The 16083-nt window shown below is 32.2% G+C and overlaps 2 protein-coding genes across 9 annotated transcripts; both read right to left on the reverse strand.

Moving 5' to 3' along the window:
* Window positions 1-910: 910 nt before the first annotated feature.
* LOC140672512 (uncharacterized) lies at window positions 911-6247 on the reverse strand. 8 transcript variants are annotated; one of them, XM_072904724.1, is made up of 5 exons: window positions 4300-4441; window positions 3873-3977; window positions 3652-3780; window positions 3152-3310; window positions 913-3027 (listed from the first exon to the last, which is right to left on the reverse strand). In XM_072904724.1, exons 3-5 carry the CDS (start codon window positions 3673-3675, stop codon window positions 1216-1218), a joined length of 1995 nt encoding a protein of 664 aa, XP_072760825.1. In that variant the 5' UTR covers window positions 3676-3780; window positions 3873-3977; window positions 4300-4441; the 3' UTR covers window positions 913-1215. The 8 variants fall into 8 exon arrangements, with proteins under 8 accessions (XP_072760821.1, XP_072760820.1, XP_072760823.1 ...); XM_072904720.1 differs by lacking the exons at window positions 3652-3780; window positions 3873-3977; window positions 4300-4441 and adding exons at window positions 5196-5374; window positions 6113-6245 and having other exon boundaries at window positions 911-3027; XM_072904719.1 differs by lacking the exons at window positions 3652-3780; window positions 3873-3977; window positions 4300-4441 and adding exons at window positions 5196-5377; window positions 6030-6170 and having other exon boundaries at window positions 911-3027.
* A 1314-nt stretch (window positions 6248-7561) lies between these two features.
* LOC140672285 (aminopeptidase N) lies at window positions 7562-15856 on the reverse strand. The gene is made up of 15 exons (XM_072904300.1): window positions 15637-15856; window positions 15002-15098; window positions 14653-14912; window positions 14234-14434; window positions 13826-13966; window positions 13304-13645; window positions 13092-13242; window positions 12776-12902; window positions 12411-12501; window positions 11956-12139; window positions 10554-10764; window positions 9993-10270; window positions 9329-9528; window positions 9005-9181; window positions 7562-8632 (listed from the first exon to the last, which is right to left on the reverse strand). The coding sequence occupies exons 2-15, from the start codon at window positions 15077-15079 to the stop codon at window positions 8173-8175; spliced, it is 2901 nt and encodes a 966-aa protein (XP_072760401.1). The 5' UTR covers window positions 15080-15098; window positions 15637-15856; the 3' UTR covers window positions 7562-8172.
* Window positions 15857-16083: the final 227 nt, after the last annotated feature.

The raw sequence follows: 16083 nt of genomic DNA on the forward strand, positions 1-16083 counted from the left end.
TGTACAAAATCGAGAAATAGATGTACAATTCTAAATTACATAGGATAAACTTCTTTTGCAAGTACATTTAACATTAAAAACGCATAATTTTGAATGCAGCTTTTGGAACCCATATAAGATGTTTTGTTCCAACGCATGCAGTACTTTCTCCTTATATCAAGTTAGTTGCCTATATATATTTTATATGTTTTTATTTTAAGTTAGAAGAGACGCCTTTTAAGAAAAAAAGAACAAAAGAAATACTTGGCACTAAAATGATAAATGATTACTGCTACAATATTCTACTTCTACTATATAAATTGCTTTCTATTCACTATACTAAATTCATGTTAAATTATATACTTATAAGAGATAATTCACAAATTTCTCTCAAAGTGTTATTGCTGCTACAATATTAAAGATATAAGTTCTTATAAAATTGTTTTTTAACGTAAAACTCAAAAAATATGTAATTAAAGAACAACATTTACAAAAGCAGATTATAATTATTTGTTTCTCAATGTGATAATTTCCAAATTATGTGTGCAATATATTGAGAAATATGTTGCATTAAATTTGGTTAAAAATAATGATACTAAATTGAGATAAAAAATAATTCATACAATTTTTGAAACTACCACAAATATAGAAAAAAAGACAGTACTTATTTTAAACTTTGTTGAGAAGTATATAACAGGAATATTATCGCTTCTATTATTCTATGCAATTGCAAATAACATACTTAAAACTAAATTACAATTAAATTAAGGTTATCAAAAATATGAAATTACGTACATATAATATATAACCAGAATATATATATATATATATATATATATATATATATAAACTTAAGAAATACAATTCGTTTACACTTATAATATACATAGTCGATCGCAGAAATCGCGAAAGAAAATTTATATTTGTGCAAAAATGTACGTAAAAATATTTCTATTTACATTTACTGATTTAATATAAGATTATTTATCTCTTATTGTACAAATTACTATATGATATTAAAATGTTACAAATGGATTCTAAATATGGCGAGGGAAATAAATATTATCAATCTTAAATTCTTGTGCTCCTAATTAAACTTAAAAATAAACTCGAGAGACTATTATCTCAACTTCTCTGCTGCCTTATTTTCAAGAATATTTAATATACTCAAGATACGGCGTATTTGAACTTTGACAGATTATTGCAAATAAATTTTTAATCCGATTCACACATATACTACTTACCATTCGCTACATCAGTCGCCGGCAGGTTTGTGATCGTATCCGGAAGGAAACGTTTACGACTTTTTACGCACTGCGACGATGCTGTTCGTATCTCTATGTGATATACGGTGTTCGGGCTCTCATTATTATTGCCATTTTGTTTTTTCGACGGTACTACAGCGTCCAAGGGTGTGCAGTTTTTTCGCTTCTGACTATTAGCTGCTGCATCTTGTTTTAACGGAGCAACTGATGAACGTGTCTTGCGCGGTTGATAATCCGGCATCGCCTGCATTTTTTCCAGGGCGGTTCGTAGAGGCAGCAAACCAACAGCGAAAGGAATCTCGGTGTTGGATGGATACGCATGCAAATCTATTTCGTTTTTCCAACAATCTAACGTGTCGGACATATCGCCCCATAAAGCGCGATTTATGCACTCGCATGTATTGAATTTTATATACGAAACATTGGATTGCTGCTTCGACATCGTCAACAATTTTTCTGTATCTTTAAATCTGTTATTAGTCTTTGATTTTCCTTCTTCCCTCGATCTTGATTCTTCTTTCTCCTTACTACTGACAGTACATGCAGGCTTACTTTTTTTCACCATCAACTTTGAATTATTCTTCCTGCTCTTCTTGTTGGATTGCACTGAGCTTGCGACCGTGCTGTGATCTGGCACTTTACGATCCTCCTTACCTTTGCGTTTCGTTTTCGCACATGATTCCGTTCTATTGGGAGAATTACCTTTTTTGAACGGTTTCTCGTTTGCCGCAAAGGTTCCCAAAGAGAAGCCATTATTCATAACTTCATCACCTTCTTGTTGATTAAGTCGCGTGCTCCGTCTTAAAACTGGCTTCGCGCAATCCGTGTCATTTAGAGCATTCAGTCGCTTATCGACGTCTTCTTCCACATTTGTTCCTCTATATCCGATTACTGTATGTTGATCGCTGATAGTACTACCTACTATTGATTGTATACTCTCTGTGCTTAAGCTCAAGATATATTCGGCACTTTCCATATCTAAAGACGATAATAGAGTAACTGGTAAATCGTTAGCGGACGGCTCGTCTAGTAAATCTATGGAATCCGTAGAATGCGGTGGGGTTGGCACTAAATTGCATTGCGTATATACAAGCTTATTGCGAACCTCGTCAATGGATTTGCGTCGTTTGGGTGTATAAACCTTGACGCACTTCCCTACTACGCTAGGAACATCTGTGCTACTTCCGGAACAGTGTTCCAAATCGCTTTCAACTTGTGGAAGGCAAGATTGCGATAATGTAGAAATAGAGGTTTGATCACGTTCATTTACACAGGAAAAATCACAGCATTGCTCATATAAGATAGGTTTTAAATCGTGACTATTACAATACGTTTCGTCTCCATTGCTGCTCGTGCACCTTGTTTGTACTTCGTTTACCTTACTTACATGCATAGATATAATGTTAGTAGTATCGCTATGCATACTTATATCTACATCAGAGATTGAGAACGGAGTTTCCACATCTTCTTTGCTGGCGTCGATCGCGTCTGATTCTTCGTATAAAGTGTGCTCTACATCGTGCTCAGTGGCCTCAGTCATATCGTTCTCGAAAGGTTGATTCTTGGCTGAGCTTACGTCGTTATTATTGTTACCAGTACAAATATTCTCGTCCATACTTATTAATTTATCACATTTAACACAGACATAATCATTTTCCATAAGCAAGCCATTCGCTATTTTTAAACTACAATCTTCTCTCTGCTGTTTTAGACAATTTTCAAAATCGTCCAAAATATTTTTCGAATCAACAATAGTATCAATCACAGATACCAATTTTTTAACCTAAAAAAATATAGAAAAAAATAAATTAATTTTATATTACAATATTATGAAATAATATTGTATGTGTACATTATTATATCGCTTAGTATGTAACAATTAAATTATTACTTTTAAGTTAAGTTACCTTAAAAATTTGTGCTGCAGTATATAAAGATGACAAATGCTGATGAGATATCGTAGTTTCTCCACAATACATGAATTCGACCATGGCCTTCAAAATTTCAAAGTCCAAGTCATGCAAAAGTATAATTGGCTCTTGCCCCAAGTCTTGTTGTAGTATTTCCTATAGTATAAAACAGAATAGAACATTTTAAAGAATATTAAAATGAAAGAATTGAGACAGTTGAAGAATGTGTAATAGATAGAAAAATGTTTATAAATTCTTAGATGTTATTTCAATATTTGCTTATGCTTAAAATGCAATTGTCGAAATTGTTGAATATTATTTTGTGTAACAATGACTTACTAAGTTGCATTCAGAAAGATAATGATATCATGCAGGCAAAAATGTTTCTATCTACCTTGTAATATTAATATAAAAATAATAACTGCACTTTGAAAAGACAGAGACACCTGAGTACACACTTTACTACCCTTAAATCATATGAATTAGTTATTTAATACCTTTCTAAGGACTGTTCTTCGCATGAAAAGTATGCCCCACAAACTTGGTTTCTTCAAATGTTTGTTAAGAACTACTGAAATTCCGATATACAAGGCTTTCTTTAGTTTATATATTTTTTTATATTATCCCTGCAAAATATATATTGTTCTGCCATAAGTACACTATACTTCCCACAATTTTGAGATAAAAAAATATTTTTTTCTATTAGTTTATACTATACCAAATAAAAAGATCCAAAATCTCCTTTTATAAATATGGAAAAAACGACCAGAAAAAATGTTTGGCGGATATTCCAGTAAAAAATGGATCAATGAGAATTTTTAAGCTTAAAACAATTATTAGGAACTTCTAAAGTATAATATTATATAGGCGTACATATAAAATATAATATTATATATAAGTAAACACATGATGTATATAGATATATATATTTAAATAATTTTAAATAATTAACTTAAATATTATATAAAATAAATATCACTTTTTATATATATATATATATAAATAATAAAATTTTAGTTGCAAGTTTTCAAAATAAGGAATAGGAAAGAAATATTTTTAAATAAACTAAAAAAATCTTATTTATTACATTAAAAGGATATAAGTATAAATATAAAGAAATAATAACATTTCAAATTACCCATTACCTTGCTTCATTGAGCAAATAAAGTGTCCTTTTTATCAATAAATAATTTTATAGATAAATAATATTAAATAATTTGAAAAGAAAATAGGACGTTCTTAAAAGTTTACTTAATAAAATTTTAATAATACTGCTCAGTCATCAATAGATCTGTAAGGAAAAGAGATGTAAATCGAAGCATTAATCAATAATATATTTCTTAATAAACTTAATATAAAATAATTTTCTGTAATGTCAGTACATAAATTGTCATTATGTCTGTGAAGCATTTCAATATTTTTCCTCTCTTAAACTGTCTTTATAATTATATATATTTATATTATAGCTATATTTTTGTTAACGTATCTTTTTCATGACATAATACTATCTTGTAAAATATTTTATGAAAAATTGGAGATACTTTGGTGATTCTTAAATAGGATAAAATTTATATGATGATAAAGGAAAATGATAAAAGCAGGTTAAAATACATAATATGTAACCGCACACATACACACATATACACATTTGCAATTATCAAGCAAATATAAATCACTAACTCACACAAAATCTATAATTCCAATCTTTAATTCGGAGAGACATTAAGGAAAACCTGTTTTTATTTAATTTAATTTAATTTAAGATATAAAGTATTTTTTTAGAATGTCTAAATACTGATATATATACAGTAAAAAGATATTTATATTATTTTGACAAATATAAAAAATATGCACTATTACTAGCTACGATAACAAACAGTAAAATTTAAATACAAAAATAATTAAGTATGAGACAAGTTTTCAGAACATATATATGATACGGTTATTTAACCACAGTAGGTTAACAAAATGATAAAGAATGTGAACTTTATTACGATATTTTTTGTATATTTGATATTGTAACATATTTATGCATACATACCTCAAAGTATATACTATTTGAAGCTAAAACCAGCTTGTGAACACGTAGTTTTTGTTCATCGCAGATCAATGTGACATCGACTAGAGCCTGACGTGCCAAAAGACCACTGAATCTCTCTGTAATATATCCCGCATGGCCGGCCCACTGCAGGACACAATCCTTTGGTATTTCAACCATGGCTACTACAAAAGAAACATGATATTACAAAGAATTTTATATTAAGAAATATATATCAGATTTCTACAATTTTATTTGTCAAACAGAAAACTTGTATCTTAATATTTTGAAAACCATCAATACGTCACAATATTTATGAGAAAAAAATTCACACTAAATTCGCTAAACAGTATAAATGCCTAAAATAAACTTTGATATAGAGGTAGACATCTTGTGTATGAGATGGACTGGAATAAGTGGCACACAAACTTGGTTTTGATAAATTCAAACATGTATATACAGACACCAAATCAAACAATACATATAAAAAAACAAGTCAGTTAATTTTTTTTTTAAAGTTATTGAAGAGCTTTTGAAACTCAAAATATCTCAACTTTGAAAATATGTATTAATTTGTGTTAAGTAGTCATAAATTTATCAAACCATTTTTTTTTCTTAGTTTATTTTATCTCAAATATGCAAGTTCTTTGATCGAACGGTGCTCGAATCAAGAATATAACACTTTCGGGCACAAGCCTAAGAAATCTTCTAAAAATAAGGATAATTGTAATTCCGATGTGAAGAAATTTCCAGATTCTCGCATTTCGGAGTCGGATACGAAAGTCAGCTCGTTATGTTTGACAATAGAAAGTACGCGATTACCCACGTAAGTCGTACCTTTCTCTCTCCGTGAAGTCGTTAGGATTGAATTTGTCGGTCGCGGGTCGCGGTCCGGATCTCGCGAACCTTCTCGTACTCACCGGTAGCGACGTGATCGTCGTTGACGTGCGCATCTGCGATCGGGAGGCAGCAGCGTCCTTCCCGCGGTCGGGCATAGATCGTAGAGGTGAGACGCGTTCGTTGCAACGTCGTTGATGCGGACGCATACGGTCGCTCGTCGATCGCCGGCAGTAATGTCGCGTTGTCGCACGTATCCTGTCAAGGCTCATGAAACGCCGGCGAGAACGTTGGTTGGCAAAACCGACGGCCTTACACGACATTGGCCTCGCGATTTCACTTGCACCCCGATGATCGCGTCTGCCAAGTGCCAAGAAAGCGCAGTATAAATGAGAATGGATGAGTTTGCGCTTGCGCGCAATTTCGAACGCGCATGCGCCAACTGTCGGTAATAGCGTAGTTGATTTTCCTTGCTTTTAACTGTTGGTAATATTGTAGTTACTGAAGACAATGTCAGAGTGCGTTCCACGTGATATTCTTATTGACTCGTGAGAGGTCGCCTTATGTTTCAAATGTCAACGTTTCTTCTTTGCTGTATCCTACATCGTCGTCGTGTAAGTGAAATATAAATTTTATATGTACTTTATATACTTTTTCTTTCTTTCTCTTCTGGGATACGTAATAATACTCAAAAACGTGCCACCTTTCTAATATACAGGGTGTTTTTCCACATATGTCAGAGTAAATATCTCGCAACTTGAGTTACAATAAGAAAGTTTAATAAGACAAATTTGCACGGTCTACTTAGTCTACTACAAAGTGTACGAAACATTTTTTCTTACTCGTGACCTTTTTGAGTTATAAATATTAAAGAGGTAAATTGGATTTTCACAAAAAAAAAAAAAAAAAAAAAAAAAAAAAAAAAAAAAAAAGTAAAACTTCAACCATCATGTTCGATACTGCGTTCAACATGTTTTACAACGTTTCTCAATGTTGACTGTGTTGAATGTCGTATCGAACATGTTTCGAGCAATTTGCATATTAATAAATGTTTCATAAAAAAAAAAAAAAAAAAAAAAAAATTTAATATTTAAGATGCCGATTATTTCGTAAACAATGCATATATATATATAGTAGCAATTTTTTACTAAATATGATTTTGATTGGAGAAAACTCCTACTACATAAATATGTAAAAGAAAATATGGGTATCTATAAAAAAAAAAAAAAAAAAAAAAAAAACGATAGTTACCCGAAAAAGTCACGAGTAAAAAAAATTTTACATTTATTTTGTAGCAGACTCAAAACCATGCAAATTTGTCTTATGAAACTTTCTTGTAATTTTAACCAGTTGAGATATTTACTTCGACATCTATGGACGAACATCCTGTATATATAAGCAGGTAATCATTTATACATTCAATAAATTAATAACTATACACAGTTTGGACATACATTAAATACAACTGTGTAATTAATATGAATAAATAAAATTATATATATATATATATATATCTACACACGTAACATATATATTAGAGATCTAACATTACATTAATTTTATTAATTGAAACAATTTTACATTGAATCCTAACTATAAATAATTTTTCTTGTTTATGCGAGTGATGCTTTTTTCGTACAATTCTTTACCTGAGAAAAACACTTTAACCATTTGTATCGATAAAATAAATACATCACACGAGCGATATTGATTTTCATTAGTTTTGTAAAAATAAAAATTTAATATTTAAAATGTAATACATTATTTTCAAAATCAGTAGTATTTTTAAATTACTGTATATCTATGAGGAAAGGAGGTTTTACTGTTCGCCGCGTTTTAATTACGTCACCATGTATCAGTCCTCGTTCAGAAACACAATTATTCCTATATTGTGTTTGAGTTGATAATTGTTACATAACTCACAATCAATTCAAATAAACGTTAGATATAAGAACAAAATTATTGCGAAGCTATTATCTATTTTCAAGCAAACTAAAAGATATCGCTATAATTATATTAAAAAAAAGAAAAAAAAAAAGAGTAAGAAAGTTTGTGTCGCTAAAAAAATGTAGGTTACACGGGTTAAATATTAAAATTTCGAATTTTCAAGTTCATTCATTTTCACCCTGTTACTTCTTTCAGCTTAATCTGTCGTTGTTGGTACAGCAGTCGTGGAGAGGGTGGAGGTAGACGTCGCAGCCGCGATCGCCTCCAAGTCTTCCTTGGACAAGTTCTCGGTGAGCCAGGCATCAATCACCGGTACATTCTCCTCGTTCCACTTGATAGACTCCTGCTTAATGATCCTGAGCGCCTTCCTGATGATGGCCTCCGCCGATTCGAATTCGTTCTGATGGTCGATGTAGAACTGGTTCACCATATCGTAGCCTTCCTGTGTGTTGAACGAAGACGTGGCGGAGTTAACGATGCCGTCCCAGAGGTAGGTCTTGTTCTGGAATCGCTCCTTCACGGTATGCCAGTGCTCGTGCAGGAAGTTAAATAGGGTCCTGTAGCCGGTCGCGCTCCCGGTCAACATGCTGAAGATCAGTTGAATGTCCGCGTCCGTGAAATTCTCGTTCTGATTCAACACGGTCACTTGTAGTAGCCTGAAATGCGACCGATCGATATCACAGCAGATACGGGAACAAAAAGTGATATTTTTAAATTTATTATCGACATATTTATTCATTTACGCGAGATGTTATAAAACTGTAGTTCTTCCCTTCTTAAAAAAATAATTGCGGTTTCAAGCTGCATTTAATTTTTGCATTTAATTTTTCATTTAAAGAATCAAATTTTTAAGTTACAGAATCTCTTTTTTTCTTTAAAGGTTTATTGAAAACGATAAAACAAAGGAGGAATAAGATATATATCGAAAACTGCATTTAATTACCTTTCCGACTATGTGAGAAACGAAAGGAAAAATAAAAGTTGGAAAGAATCAAAGCTGAAAATGGTACAGATAATTCTCTACTGACCTCTCGATTTTATTCGCATCTTTCGGACACCCGGCGAGAGTCTTCAATAAGTAGGTGCGCTCGTTTTGTTTCCTCGCCAAGCTGGTCTTTGGGAAATTTATAACGCGTTGCAATCCAAACTCCCATTCCTCATTGGTGCCCCATTTAAACACCGGACACAGGAATTTATTTGCGACCCTATAAAGTATAATTCTTGCGCAAGTGTTACACGGTTATCGATAAAACGTTTTTATTTTCGTTATTAAAAATAAAATTATTAAGTGAACTAAAGATGTTTAGTACATGCAGTAAATTAATTAAACTCGTGGTGTATAATATACTGACGGATTTCCTTTATCCGGTTCCTCATCGGTTAACCATTTCTTGAATTGATCTCTAGCTTCCTTAACGCAAGGCTCATATCCAGCTCGACAGAGGAAGTTCTTCATGAGACCACGCATATGAGTTTTCCACGAGGGTTCGTCAGGTTGCGGATTCTCGCCGAGTTCCAAGTAGAGAGGCTTCAGCAAGTTTCGGATGTAAGCCTAGGTAAGCGTACTTTATTTTAATTATTTATTTGATTCAGTAAAATTTTAATTTGTTAATCAGTTAATTTTGAAAACACTACATTTTATAAAATGGGAAATTTTAAAACAAGATAATAAAAAAGAAAAGAATAACTGAAAAAAGATGAGAAAACTAGTTAATATTAGTAATTCACTTCTCACATATTTGCTAATTAATATTTACCACATTTATGGTATAGGCGTAATAATATAGAAAATATATATACTAATTTGGGCCGGAATCAATATTTAATACTGACCGCACCTGTTCCATATTAGGCTGCTTAATGTGTCAATATTTAATATTAATTATATCTACCGCAAATTTTGTTATTTAACGCAAATATTTGATTTCTATTATAGGTATTTAATTTTGGCCATTTAATAGTTGGTATTTAATATGAATTAAATCCATGAGGCGTCATTCGATTAAAGCTACTTGCCTCGAATTTGAAATATACGTTCAATCCCTCAATCCGCCGACCGACATGATGAATCATCGTGAACACCGGTTCCCAAACTATGTGGCTCTTTTCTTCTTTTAGGAAAAGAGTCATGTTCATGGAAATGCTAAAGCACAATTCGCCGGCATATGCCAAGTTCCATGCATCGTGTAACAGCTTCGCTCTCGTTAACGGAGGTATTTTCTCGCGATCTGGTCCTCGCAGATACTGCGCCAACATTTTCCAGTTGCAGGAGTCATAGTTCACCGGAAACATTCCTGCAAAGGTATTATTTTGTATGCTTTCTCAGGTAACATGCACGCGAAACTCGCTAGTATCTTACATTAAATTTAATCAATTTTTTTCAATGTCAAGAGTTTTTATACGGTATTTGAATAATATATTGTAAAGATTTAACAGCATACGTTAAAACGCCTATATAAATCGAATATTTTCACATAATCATATAAAGTTTGAATTTGAAAAAAATGATTACGAAAAATCAAGGATTGAAAATTGGTCTTTGAAAAAAATCTTTTTCTGAAAATTATATTTACTTACCTATTTCTTCGGGATTAACAATGATAAAATTTTCTTTGCTAGTGATGTCCGAGATAGTTAAGTTCTTTGGCTCGTTTTCCTTTCTTAACCACACGGTCGGTTTAGTATTATGGAAATTTAGATTATTCTCAGCCTGCATCACGATCGGGATGTCCCACTGATATGATACTTTTGCTGTCGATTGTGGCGGTACGTCTCGCAGATAGACTTTCTGAAAACGCAAACAGAATATTTCGAAAAAATCAATATGTTTTATCTTATTATTTATATTTATTTATTTCGAGAAAAATTTTAATTAAGAGTTTCGTGAGATTTTTCATATATTTATGTATTATATCATACTTTTGTTTATTACACCTACATACATTATGTAAATGATTACATCTAAGGAAAGTATGAAAAAAGTTAGCAATATTAATTAGAGATAGAAATTTAAAAATATGCAATATATCAAATACAAATTAAATCAGATTTAAAGATTCTAGTAGCTATGAATTATTAAAAATCTAGAGGTCTGTAATTTTTAACGCATGTGTTATATTGCGCAGATTTGTATCACGTAATGCACACAGCGATATAAAACGCATACGTTAAAAGTTACAGAATAGACCCTCTGGAATTATTTATTTCATTGAATGAAACTCGCGCATGCAAATTAAACGCGTAATTGCGACTCTTGTAATCATTTTATGTATTTCCATAAGATAGACGCACAACTATTGCGTAGCACTAGACGTGTTTGTACTAAACACATCAGTCCTTGACTTTACTATTTTTTTTTCCTCAAAATTATGCGGCTGTTATAATGTATGCTACTTCGGGGATTAAAAACACTTGTCAATGCAATCAGATGAAGAGTACTATATAAATGTTTCTTTACGAATAACTAATTAATGTCTGTGTTTCTTTCTATGCGAGAAACAATACGTTTGTTTTAGATAAAATTTGCTTAATTGATTTAAAAATTGTATTTATACATATATTTATGCAATAATATTTTACTATTATTTATATCTACTAAATCATACTATTTTTATTTATTATTATATATGATTTCCTTTTTCTAGTCTTCACACGTCTCAAGTTTCTTTTATGACAATGTAATGTATATATATTATACATAATATGTTTGACCTCTTTCACATAATTTATTTCACAGGAACATTTAGTGTGATATGTATTCTAAAATCAACATTATTACTTCTCAGTTTCACGCATTTTTGTCTGTTGATTCTCAACTACCGAAGTACATATATGTAACTTCCGCTGTCGAGGAATGCCTTAATCGTGAATAAACAACACACACGTGGCCATCTCGTCATTTTATCCGTGCGAAAATCGTATCTGCCTTCTTTCGTACGTCGCATGTCCTTGCGGGAAATAACGCGTTTATCTAACTTACCTGGCTGAGATTAATTTTTCTAGTTTCGTAATCGCGAATGACCGTGACCAACGGCACTCGATCCCGATTGATCCATGATGCGGCGATACCGTTAATGGTCAGACCTGACGGTAGATTGTTCGTCTCGTTCGCCAAATCGTTCAGATAGGTGAAGATGTCATTGGCGAAGAAGGTTCTGCGGTCTCTAAACACGAAATATGCGATTTCGCGATATGTAAAATTTGTGATTATTATAATTATCGATAAAAATAGCCGAGAAGCAGTGCGCGAATATAGATAGTTTTTTTATACATTTTAACTATTCACAATTTTTATCTATTTTATTATATTTTATTTATGCCAGAATTTATACTTTATTCCTGAATATATGTTTTGTAAAAATAATTTGCCTTTTTATGTAAAAAAATTTTATATTAGAATCTGCTTCCCGACTAATTAATGAAGGCAATTACTACTCTTTCGACTGCTGATGGAAGAAATTTCTCACGCTCTTCTGGAACAGTTCGTGACCAAGAGTGTAATTAAACATTCGGAAAACCAACTCGGCTGTAAAATCCGAAAGAATGAATAATTAATTTCAAAGACTTACAAATCGCTTGAATTTACTTAAATTATACTTGAAATTATTTTCTTTTTATATCTGTGTCCATGTATTTAAATATTCTCTCAAGTATTATTCTCTTATAGGTAATATAAATTATAATGCATTTTTTTTGCCATTTATATGTCACATAAAAATTTTAAATTGATTAAAAATTTTTATGTATAAATTATAAATTATAAATTTTTATATTTTCATGAAATAATTTATTTTAATTACCTTTTGTCCATGTTGCTTCGTGTCTAATTCCAGCTACTCTAGAGAAAGGTGCCGTCTGTGCAAATTCATAATACAGAGAATATAACACTGTCATGGGCCATTTTCCTTCCATTTCATCCGGATTGAGCTGTGAGCAAGTGAGTATAAAATATTATATTTTATTCCTTGAAAGCTAATAATTATACAATTTTATTATAAAAGATAAAGGATAAATTTAATGCAATTATTTGCTAACATTTCTATTTGTAATAACATTTTTCTAATATAAATATTTTTTCAATATTTTTAATAACAGAAATAAATAACGTAAACTTACATCAATTGTCGTCATGGATGCTAAGAACGAATTAAGAGCTTTGTTAACCGGCGCATCATTTCGACGATACGGAGTGACGGCTTGACCGATCCATTGATAGAGAAGTTCGTAGGCAGTGGTCCACACTAGAGAACTGCTGAGTTCACTTTCCCTAAAGGTAAATAGTTATTTTATATATATGTATCAGAGAAATATGAGAAATTCTTACTTACTTGAAGAACATGAGACCCCAATTGTCAGAAGCTTTAGAAGTGGTATACATGGGAATCGCCATCACGTCCAACTTGGATAAACCGAAAGAGCTGTTGAAATAATTTTGCAAATAATTAATGATTCTCACGACTTTATCGGGAACGTCATCCAGCGACTCCAAGAATTCCTTGCGACCCCAAACTTTCACTTGTACTTTTCGTCCGTCTATCGTATTTATTTCTTCTAAGGGATCAATGGCCAATAAGTCCGATATTATGAGGGCCAGTTGGTTCGTCGATATTCTCGGTGTTTTTTCAAATTCTTCCTCAATCTTCGGTTTGTCGGTCCATTCACGTAGGAAGCTTCAGAGAAAAAAAAACATATTAAAATGATATCAGAAAACATGTGATTTAAACTTGTAAAATTTAATACTAATAATTTTTAGAATCTGATGGACATCATTAAATATTTAGAAATAATCGATTTCAATATGATATTCTCAAGATTGGAAGGTTTAATTTTAATATTTTTGCTATACGTACATCGACGGTGTATTTGTGCGCGCCGTAAAACCTTTAGGATACGTTACTCTCAATTTAAAGGTCGCTTTGTAAGGCGGTTCATCCATGCAAGGGAGCATCTTCTGCGCGTTATCTAATTGTAAGTAAGTGGCGATGAAGGGACTGAAAAAAGAACAAAGAGCGATAAATTTTATTACTATTTTTAATTATTCTTTATCAGTTATAACTTTCTTTTTACACATCGAAATTCTAATAAATCTCTTAATATTAAGCATCTCGGAATTATTATTATATAAATTAATTATTTTAAATTTTCGTAGGATTAAAAAAATTACTTATACTATTCCCCCCTTAGAGAAAAATTCGTAGCAGATCATTTCTTATTGAAATTGATGAAAGCCTTGCTTTATAATATATTGTTATACTTACTGGTTTTGACCTTCGGAATCCATATATGTGCTTTTATAGAGGCCAGTAGTCTCATTGGTCGTAAGATTTCCATAGTACGTGATGTCCACCTCACAGGCACTTCCATTCTTCAGCATTTGTTCTAAGTGGATGATGTACCAGGATTTCTGTTTTTGTCGTTCTGTCCTTGCGATATTAACATCCATCGATGCACCCTTCTCCCTTTACAGCAAACATGATACAAATGATAAAAATTTTATTATAATTTTTTATTATAATTTTTTATTATAATATTTTATAATTTTGAAACTTGTGAAATAACAACTTTGGTTATAATAATATCCGATCAAAATTATTACATCGGTCATAAGAATTACATTATATACTGTGACTTGATAAAAAAAATAGAGCTTTTCAGCTTTGTTGTTTTACTCGCTTACGCTTCATCGGGTGCCAGTCGAATCATTCTGATGCTGACCATCGAAACCTCAAGATTTTGATGAATGTTCAGAGTTATTCTATCGCTCATGTCTGACCAGGTGAGGTTGATCTTGACGCGACCGTTGAATTGATGGCTCTCCATGGAGGGCACATTGATATCCAAATCATAACTGGTCGGCGTAACTTCGTTTGGTAATCTGTATTGACGCATTTTCGAGTAGTAGACATCGTTTAGGTCGATACTGCGCTTCCATCGGTTCTACGATAGAATGACAAATTTTTTAATATTCTGACGATTGGATTATTATTGTGATTGCGGTGATAATTTTTAATTTGTTGGTACTATACTTCGTAGATGCTTTGTGGAAGACCGGGCGATATCCCCAACGCTAAAATAAACCCGGTGAGCAATGTTGTCCACATCATGGTGAATTATAAAATAAACCTGGAATCATGGTTAGTATTTAATAAAAAGTTATTAAAATATATACTTGTTTTTATAATAAACACCGATATTGCATTTTGATATTATATTGTAAACTTGATATAGAATCAACTAAAGATTTCACATACACACACACACACACACACACACACATATGTATATATAATGCAAAAATAATCTAATTTATTTAATTGAATAGCTTGGTAAAATTAATTTTACTGCTGAAAATAATTTAGATTAAATTAGATTATACAATAACACTGATACTTGAAATAAATTGGAAATGAGTAAGAAAGTAAGACTGGAGTTAACAAGAAACATATTAATCTCAAAGTTGAGTAAAAACTAAATTTTAGTTAATTTTAATTTTAATTCGAAAAAAAATAGATGGCTATCATATCTGTCACACAAAGAGACTTGTAATAATCTTAATAAAATTTGACTGCCGATTTTACAAGTACATTTGGTATAGTCGATTCTTTAAAGAAAGGATTATGTCGTGTTACGGAAACTTATTTTTTTAATCCCGAATGCTTACGATGTTATCCTCGTGACGGACGTGCACGCCTGAGGGACGCAGAGGACGATCTGTCAGCGGCCCGCGACTACGGTTTGCCAAGAACCGACTCGGATGTCACCACGTCCTTGGTTGACCTTGATACTCTCTTCAAGAAGAGACAGTTTTACCCTGGAGAGGAGGATATTTCGACCAACTGTATGACAGCGTAGCCGCGTGCGAACTGCGTTTGAGCGCTTCCTCGTAATCCAACGGTCGTCAAAAAGCGACGGAAACATGCGGAAAAACGCATGACGTGACCATGTATCAAGGAGTTGGATTTAGTCGGGTCCACTTAGGGCAAATCGGCGGATCGTCATGCAATTATCCAATCTGGCGATCGCGGCCATCGTCTCGCTGAAGGGGAAGCTTAATCGCGACGAGTCAATCCGGACGCGGCCAAGAGGCGACGACGTCAACGGCCAATCT

Source organism: Anoplolepis gracilipes, chromosome 13, assembly GCF_047496725.1.
Source record: "Anoplolepis gracilipes chromosome 13, ASM4749672v1, whole genome shotgun sequence".
Taxonomy (NCBI): domain Eukaryota; kingdom Metazoa; phylum Arthropoda; class Insecta; order Hymenoptera; family Formicidae; genus Anoplolepis; species Anoplolepis gracilipes.

What these genes read in the sequence shown, in the direction of transcription:
- LOC140672512 (XM_072904720.1), bottom strand. Translation starts at nt 5,372, where the DNA reads ATGGTTGAAATACCAAAGGATTGTGTCCTGCAGTGGGCCGGCCATGCG. An exon ending in CAAATAGTATATACTTTGAG is followed by an intron (nt 3,311 to 5,195) that starts GTATGTATGCAT and finishes TTTATACTATAG; the next exon opens with GAAATACTACAACAAGACTT. An exon ending in CTGCAGCACAAATTTTTAAG is followed by an intron (nt 3,028 to 3,151) that starts GTAACTTAACTT and finishes ATATTTTTTTAG; the next exon opens with GTTAAAAAATTGGTATCTGT.
- LOC140672285 (XM_072904300.1), bottom strand. Translation starts at nt 15,079, where the DNA reads ATGATGTGGACAACATTGCTCACCGGGTTTATTTTAGCGTTGGGGATA. An exon ending in CGAAGCAACATGGACAAAAG is followed by an intron (nt 12,502 to 12,775) that starts GTAATTAAAATA and finishes CGGATTTTACAG; the next exon opens with CCGAGTTGGTTTTCCGAATG. An exon ending in GAACCGGATAAAGGAAATCC is followed by an intron (nt 9,182 to 9,328) that starts GTCAGTATATTA and finishes TATACTTTATAG; the next exon opens with GGTCGCAAATAAATTCCTGT.